We start from the raw sequence: 7232 nt of genomic DNA on the forward strand, positions 1-7232 counted from the left end.
GGGGGGGAGTTTAGGTTCCAGGGAAACTTTTTTTGTCAGACAAGACACACAGACATTATATATATATATATATATATATACACACACACACACACACACACACACACACACCTCTACCCCGATATAACGCTGTCCTCGGGAGCCAAAAAAATCTTACCGCGTTATAGGTGAAACCGCGTTATATCAAACTTGCTTTGATCCACCGGAGCGCATAGCCCCGCCCCCCCAGAGCGCTGCTTTACCGCGTTATATCCGAATTCGTGTTATATCGGGTCACGTTATATCGAGGTAGAGGTGTATATATAAATAAAATACACACACACACACACACACACACACACACACACACACAGTATAAGTTTTAAACAAACAATTTAATACTGTACACAGCAATGATGATTCTGAAGCTTGGTTGAGGTGATGAAGTCAGAGGGTGGGATATTTCCCAGGGAATGCCTTACTGCTAAATGATGAACTAGCACTCAGCTGAGCCCTCAAGGGTTAACACATTGTTGTTAATGTAGCCTTACACTCTACAAGGCAACACGAATGGAGGGAGGGGAGACAGCATGGCAGAGAGAGACAGAGACATACACCATGTTTGTGAGAGAGATGCATTGCCCCTTTAAGTATGCTGACCCCACTCTAAGTACACTGCCCTTTTAAGTAGATCAGCAAGTTCAGACAGCAGCTGCTGCCAGCAAGCTCCCTCAGTCCTGTCATGTCCTTCCCCCCCCCCCCCCATGGAGATGGGGTAAAGGAAGGAGCGGTGGGCAGGAGCAAGGGGGAGGGGGACACGGACATTAGCACTCCTCTTCCCCCTCATCCCCTGCATAGCAAGCAGGAGGCTCCAGAAGCAGCTCCAAGGCAAATGGCAGGAGCAGCACACAGCAGTGCGGGAAGGGAGAGCTGAACTGCCCAGCAATTGATATCCTGCTTTGCAAGTGCCGCGCACAGGGAACTTAAGAGGAGCGGGGAGCTGATAGGGGGGCTGCCAGTCCACCCTGGTTCCTAGCCCCCACCAGATAGCTCCAACGGGCTGCTCTTTCTGCAAGCTGTGAACAAAGCAGGTGGCTGCCAAACAAAGTTCTAAGGGAGCATTGCGCAACTTTAAACAAGCATGTTCTCTAATTGATCAGCAACGTAACAACGAAACAACATTAACTGGGACAATTTTAAGTGACGAGTTACTGTATGTAGTCTTCTTAAGTTCTATTTAGGCTACTGAATGACGGTCTTGATAGATTTAAAGTAATGGAGCCAACACTGCTCTAGGAACTTTGTTTTTTTAATGCCCTGGCTTTTGTGCATTTAAGTTTTCACCCTTAATGCTGCATTAACAGATTTCTGCAATTTAATTTATTTTTTAAAAATGAAGTTAACATAATGACCCCAACAACCTTACTCCATCCCAGCCACTCTGCACATTGACAAGCCTGCCACCCCCATGTTAACTACAGTCTTCCTCAAGAGATCATCCCTACTCCAGTGATAAGAGCACCAGTGGAAGGCAAGAGGTTCAGAAGATGTCTCGTCCTCGTTAAAAGGGACACAGTGAAAGGTTTCTGCAATTATGGGGAGCGAGATGTTTTACTGCTGTGAAGGACTACAAGCTCATCTCTAGAGATGGTGGGGGAAAGTTTAGTAATGGATAGGGGGACCAGATAGTAAGTGTAAAAAATCGGGACACTTTTTTTTTTTCCGGGGCGGGGGGTCGGAGAGGGGAATAAATTGCCTCTATAAGACAAAGCCTCTAATATTGGGACCTTTGGTCACCCTAAGCCCAGGGCTCCCTAACACAGCTCAGCTGACTCAAGTTCCACTAACCCTGCATTTAAACTGTGGTGCAGACTCACCCAAAGTGGCCACTGACTCTCCCGCCTGGCTTTATAACCACCCCCACCCCCGCTGAGGGAGATAGTTGGGAAGGGGACATGGGAAACTGCCCCACATCGAGGCAGCACCCGTCCCTGCTGTCTGCCACAGACCCCTCGGTGCCCTCCCCGCCTCCGGCTGCTGCAGGCTGCAATCCCCAGACAAACGTCCTTGTTGGGTCACGGCTGCTGGTGGGCAGCGGCCCGGGTGGGGCAGCTGCGTGGGGGCAGCATGGCGGGGGCTGGGGAGCTATTTACCCCGTTGGCGTGCACGGCGCCCAGCACTGAACAGAGCCCGCGCGCTGCAGGGAGCTGTCCGTGCGGTGAGTGGGGAGCAGAGCTACGCAGTCTGCGGGGTGGTGCCGGGGCCCCCTCCAGCCGCCCGGAGCCAGGTGGTGGCGGCTCCCTGAGTGGCGCTGCCGCTTCGGGGTGGGCTTCTCCCCCAGCCCACAGCTGTGCCGGCTTGCTGCGCTTCCTGGGATGGTGGGAGCCTGGGGCGGCGCTCTCTGGCGTTCTGTGCCATGCACGGGGCCCCGACCCTAAGAGCCAGAGGGACCTGCTGGGGGACGAGGTGGGGAGTCCCGGCGGTGCTTACCTGGGGCGGGTCCCTGGAAGCATCCGACAGGTCCCTCTGGCTCCGAGGGTCGGGTCGGGTGGATGGGGTGGGGTGGTGGAGGGCTCTCTGCCCGCTGCCAGCACCTGCAAGCCCCACCCCCACAGCTCTGATTGGGCAGGAGGGAGCCGGTGTAGCATGCGGAGACCCCCTCCGTCTCTGTGCCTGGGGCCACCAGCACTGCAGGCTCCTGCCAGCGGGCAGGCACGCCGCCAGGAGCTGCCCCAGGAAGCGCCGCCATGCCAGCCCCAGGACTTTGGCGGTGATGGTGAGCGGTCTCCCGATATCGGGACAAAGGCCGTCCCGACCGATGTGCGGTCAGGACGCAGGATAAATGTGTTAAAAATCGGGACTGTCCTGATAATATCGGGACGTCTGGTCACCCTAGTAATGGAAGGAAGTTACTTGACTATCAGATTGCATGTTCAAATGCAAATTTTAATTGCAGTATGCAATCTCCGTTTGCTTGTAATGCTGTTCACACTTGTCAAAGCACTGGTCCTCACTGAGTAACAATCATATGCTAAGTGTGAAATTTAATTTTTCAATGTGAATTTAAAGTTCACAAAAAGTGCCCTATTAAAGTGCTGAAATTCTATAATTACAACACAAGCTTCTCCCCATTGCCCTGCTACGTGGATAATCCTGGCTTAGCAGAACCATATCTAGAGGCAAGAAAATAATTCATTGTCAACTGTCCATTCAATAACTTGGTGCCTCAGAATGCTCCGAAGGTGCAGACTGATGCCAGTTGTAGCAGGGATTTTGTAATATGGTCACATCTGCTCACTATGAATTGGAGTGAGCCCAAGCTCATTTCACAAAGGACTTAAACAACCAGCAGATGGCAACTACTTTCTGATCCAAAACAGATATGAGCCGGCAGCCAGGAGATTAAACGTTCCATATACGTTGAGCCATCCAGTCCCCTCCAAGATGGAATTTTGAAAAAAATCAGTTTTGGATTTACCAGAGTGAGCAAACAAGCACGCATGCACGCAGTTGTGACAATTCTTGAGAGAAAGTTTTCATTCTCTTGTCACTCACACTACTGAAATTTTGTTATAGCTGTAAAAAAAAAAAAAAAAAAAAAAAAAAACCAACAACAACAACAAAAACCCCCCCAACCTTCTGCACTGAGACCACAATGAAATATTTAGCCCCAAAGAAAATAATTAAGGAATGAAAAGTGGGCATTTTTACAATACAGAACTTGTCTATAAGGAAAGCAGTCTTACTTCAGCTTCTTTTTCCTGCAAAATCTGATCTTTATTCACTTCCTCATCTTCAATTTTCCTAAGATTAAAAAAAAAAAAAGAGGCATAAACAATCATCAACAACATGCGTGCCTTCTGGTTCATTTACTCAAAGTGGCAGCTTTATATCTGTTCATAGGTAAGGCTAAGATTATGTCACTAAGGTCACAGAAGTCATAGATTCCATGACTTCCAGAGACCGCTGTGACATTTTCTGCTTCAGCCCCACGCCACCGGGGGGAGCCCTTCCCTTCTCACCCAGCAGGACTTGGGCTCTCATCGTGCATCAGTTCCATTTTGTCAGTTATTTTTTTTTTACTAAAGTCAAGGACTTCCGTGAATTTTTGTTTATTGCCTGTGACCTGTCCCTGACTTTTACTAAAAATAACCGTGACAAAATCTTAATCTTATGAATAAGCAACCAAGATTCTCATTCTGAACCAGACTTGCATTCTTATCTCTCACATGTAGTTTCTTTAAATACACATAGGATTTATTTAGGCACTTTCCCCACATCAACTGAAAAACATTTTTCATAAGAATGAACCTTTTTTCAGAGCAAGTACACCAATTCCCCCAATCCACCTCCAAGAAAAAGAAAAATGAACAAAGAAGCTTAAGACAGGAACAAGTGAGGAATGCAGGAGAAAGTTCCTTGCTGTGAATTAAGACAACTGTCATCCTTGTTCTATATGCAGGACTTAAACACTGTTCAAAAATAGTACTAAGTGCAGTAATTGATGCAGTAAAGATAAAGTTGTGTCCATGCACGTATTTGATTACCACAACAGAGGTATACTAATATCAAACAAAATTTGTTCACCATCACCTAAATACAATTTACTAGAGATGCTACAAGTGCTCCAGTGTTCTCCTCTGTCCTTCACAAGTTCAACCACCTTATTTTCCAAAAGCATGTCAGAGTAGCACAGGTAGACCCATTTCAGAAGAAGTGCTAAGGTTCATATATCTGTGTGACTGAAGCAAAGCAGAAGTTTAAGATGATGGGCAAACTTTGAGCATGAGTTCAGAAGTGACACGAAAGCTTATGCCCAAATAAATTTGTTAGTCTCTAAGGTGCCACAAGGACTCCTCGTTGTTTTTGTTAGGGTTTCCCTGCCATTTTTTTCTCCTCTCCCCACTGCAGCGTCAAAGACCCATACAAATTTAAAATTTTTATTAAAGCTAATGTTAAATTTTTTTTTAATAGTACACAGATTAAGAAAAGAGTGTCTGTATATCTGGGTATAGTGCTTAGATTATCCACAATACATAGTTTGTTTTAAAAAGTCCCAAGATACATATAGTGCATAATCAGCAATAATAATCACCAAATTAAGGTGAATAAATTTAACAATTCAGTTTAGATTTAGAATCTGAATACTCGGGTATATCACTCATGAAAAGTTATACAGAGAGTTGGTTGCAGAAAGCAAATATAGGAATGAGTGTAGGTTGTCCCTCAGTAATTGAGCATTTAGGGTAGATTGTCCATTTGGAAAATACAATCCCATGAGGAAAGTATTTCAGTTACTTTCCCCACTGCAAAAAGCAACAGAGAGTCCTGTGGCACCTTTAAGAAGTGGGTATTCATCCACGAAAGCTTATGCTCCAATACATCTGTTAGTGTTAAAGGTGCCACAGGACTCTCTGTTGCTTTTTACAGATCCAGACTAACACGGCTACCCCTCTGATACTTTCCCCACTGCGCTTCTCATCAGCACTCCAGCTCATCCCTCCTGGTATTGCCGATGTCTGGTGATGTGTTCTATGTAGATGTCCCTCGATCACCCGATGGTGTCCAACACCTGAGTTGCCGCATCAGCAGAGCGTACCGCTGACCGATTCTGCATTCTCTCCACACTCGCTCATTACTGGTGTCCCATGTGCCCAGGGCTCCGATGATCAGCGCATCTGTCTGAACCTGGTAAGTCTTAGCTCTCACGGTGTCAGCCAGAGGGGTGTATTTCTCCACCTTTTGAGCTCTGGCGTTGCGGAAGGCCGGGGTCCTGTTCTCGAAAGGCACTGTGAAGTCCACCATGATGATCTTCTTCTGGTCCTCATTGGTGATGACGATGTCTGGTCACAGTTGGCTGTCGGTTCTGGGGATGGTGGAGTTCATGGCAACCTTCCCTACGGGTGGTGGGATGGCTCTGACCAGGCGATCTTATATGGTGTTGTGTCATAGAATATCAGGGTTGGAAGGAAGGTCACCTAGTCCAACCCCCTGCTCAAAAGCAGGACCAATCCCCAACTAAATCATCCCAGCCAGGGCTTCGTCAAGCCTGACCGTAAAAACCTCTAAGGAAGGAGATTCCACCACCTCCCTAGGTAACCCATTCCAGTGCTTCACCACCCTCCTAGTGAAACAGTTTTTCCTAATATCCAACCTAAACCTCCCCACTGCAATTTGAGATCATTACTCCTTCTTCTGTCATCTGGTACCACTGAGAACAGTCTAGATCCATCCTCTTTGGAACCCCCCTTCAGGTAGTTGAAAGCAGCTATCAAATCCTCCCTCATTCTTCTCTTCTGCAGACTAAACAATCCCAGTTCCCTCAGCCTCTCCTCATAAGTCATGTGCTCCAGCTCCCTAATCATTTTTGTTGCCCTCTGCTGGACTCTTTCCAATTTTTCCACATCCTTCTTGTGGTGTGGGGCCCAAAACTGGACACAGTACTCCAGATGAGGCCTCACCAATGCCGAATAGAAGGGAATGATCATGTCCCTCGATCTGCTGGCAATGCCCCTACTTATACAGCCTAAAATGTAGTTGGCTAGTGTAGTGTGTTGCAGCTGCCAGGCTCTGGAATGGGGCTTGCAGCTATACAGGACGTGGGGTAGCATCTCATTGGCATAGCGGCACTTCCTGCATTGCTTGTCCTGATTCCCATGGCAGATGGCTCCGTTCAGTGGGATGCAGTTGAGCCGGGCCCTGTGGATGAACCTCCAGTCGGCAAATTGCATGAAGCTGCCCTCGGGGAGGAAGTGCTTGCTGGCCTCCCACTTGCATGTCACCTGGAATGCCTTGCCCTGGTCCAGCTTCCGTTTCAGGTTTCCCACGTATTGCCAGCAGATGGCATCCTTCAGGGTCCTCTCCAGCATGGTTCTAGCTCTCGGAGTGATGATAGTGTGATCTGTATTCTTCACCTGTGGCACCAGGACTCCCAGCTCCTGGCATTCTTCGCACCACATCCAGTGGCAGCCGATACACTTCTCCAGTCATTGCATAGCGTTGCGGGCATGAGTCTAGAGCGAAGCATGCATATCTAACCATACATTAAGTGTTGTCAAATGCATAAAGTAAACAAACTGATGTTTACTAAGAAGATGGTAATTTGACACCCACCACTTCATAATACTCAAAGTAAGATAACAAGGAGTCTGGTGGCACCTTAAAGACTAACAGATTTATTTGGGCATAAGCTTTTGTGGGTAAAAACCTCACTTCTTCAGATGCATATTGCAATATGCATCTGAAGAAGTGAG

General features: G+C 47.5%; 1 protein-coding gene across 4 annotated transcripts in view; it reads right to left on the reverse strand.

The window, feature by feature from the left end:
- Positions 1 to 7232, reverse strand: part of SEPTIN2 (septin 2) — a 62284-nt gene that overhangs the window by 7466 nt on the left and 47586 nt on the right. For all 4 annotated transcript variants that reach the window (XM_026660820.2, XM_024214389.3, XM_024214390.3 and 1 more), the window contains one exon: positions 3726 to 3783. In XM_026660820.2, coding sequence (XP_026516605.1) covers positions 3726 to 3783 — 58 coding nt within the window. The remainder of the gene's footprint in view (positions 1 to 3725; positions 3784 to 7232) is intronic.

Source organism: Terrapene carolina, unplaced genomic scaffold (assembly GCF_002925995.2).
Source record: "Terrapene carolina triunguis isolate 2854851 unplaced genomic scaffold, T_m_triunguis-2.0 Scaffold837, whole genome shotgun sequence".
Classification (NCBI taxonomy): domain Eukaryota; kingdom Metazoa; phylum Chordata; order Testudines; family Emydidae; genus Terrapene; species Terrapene triunguis.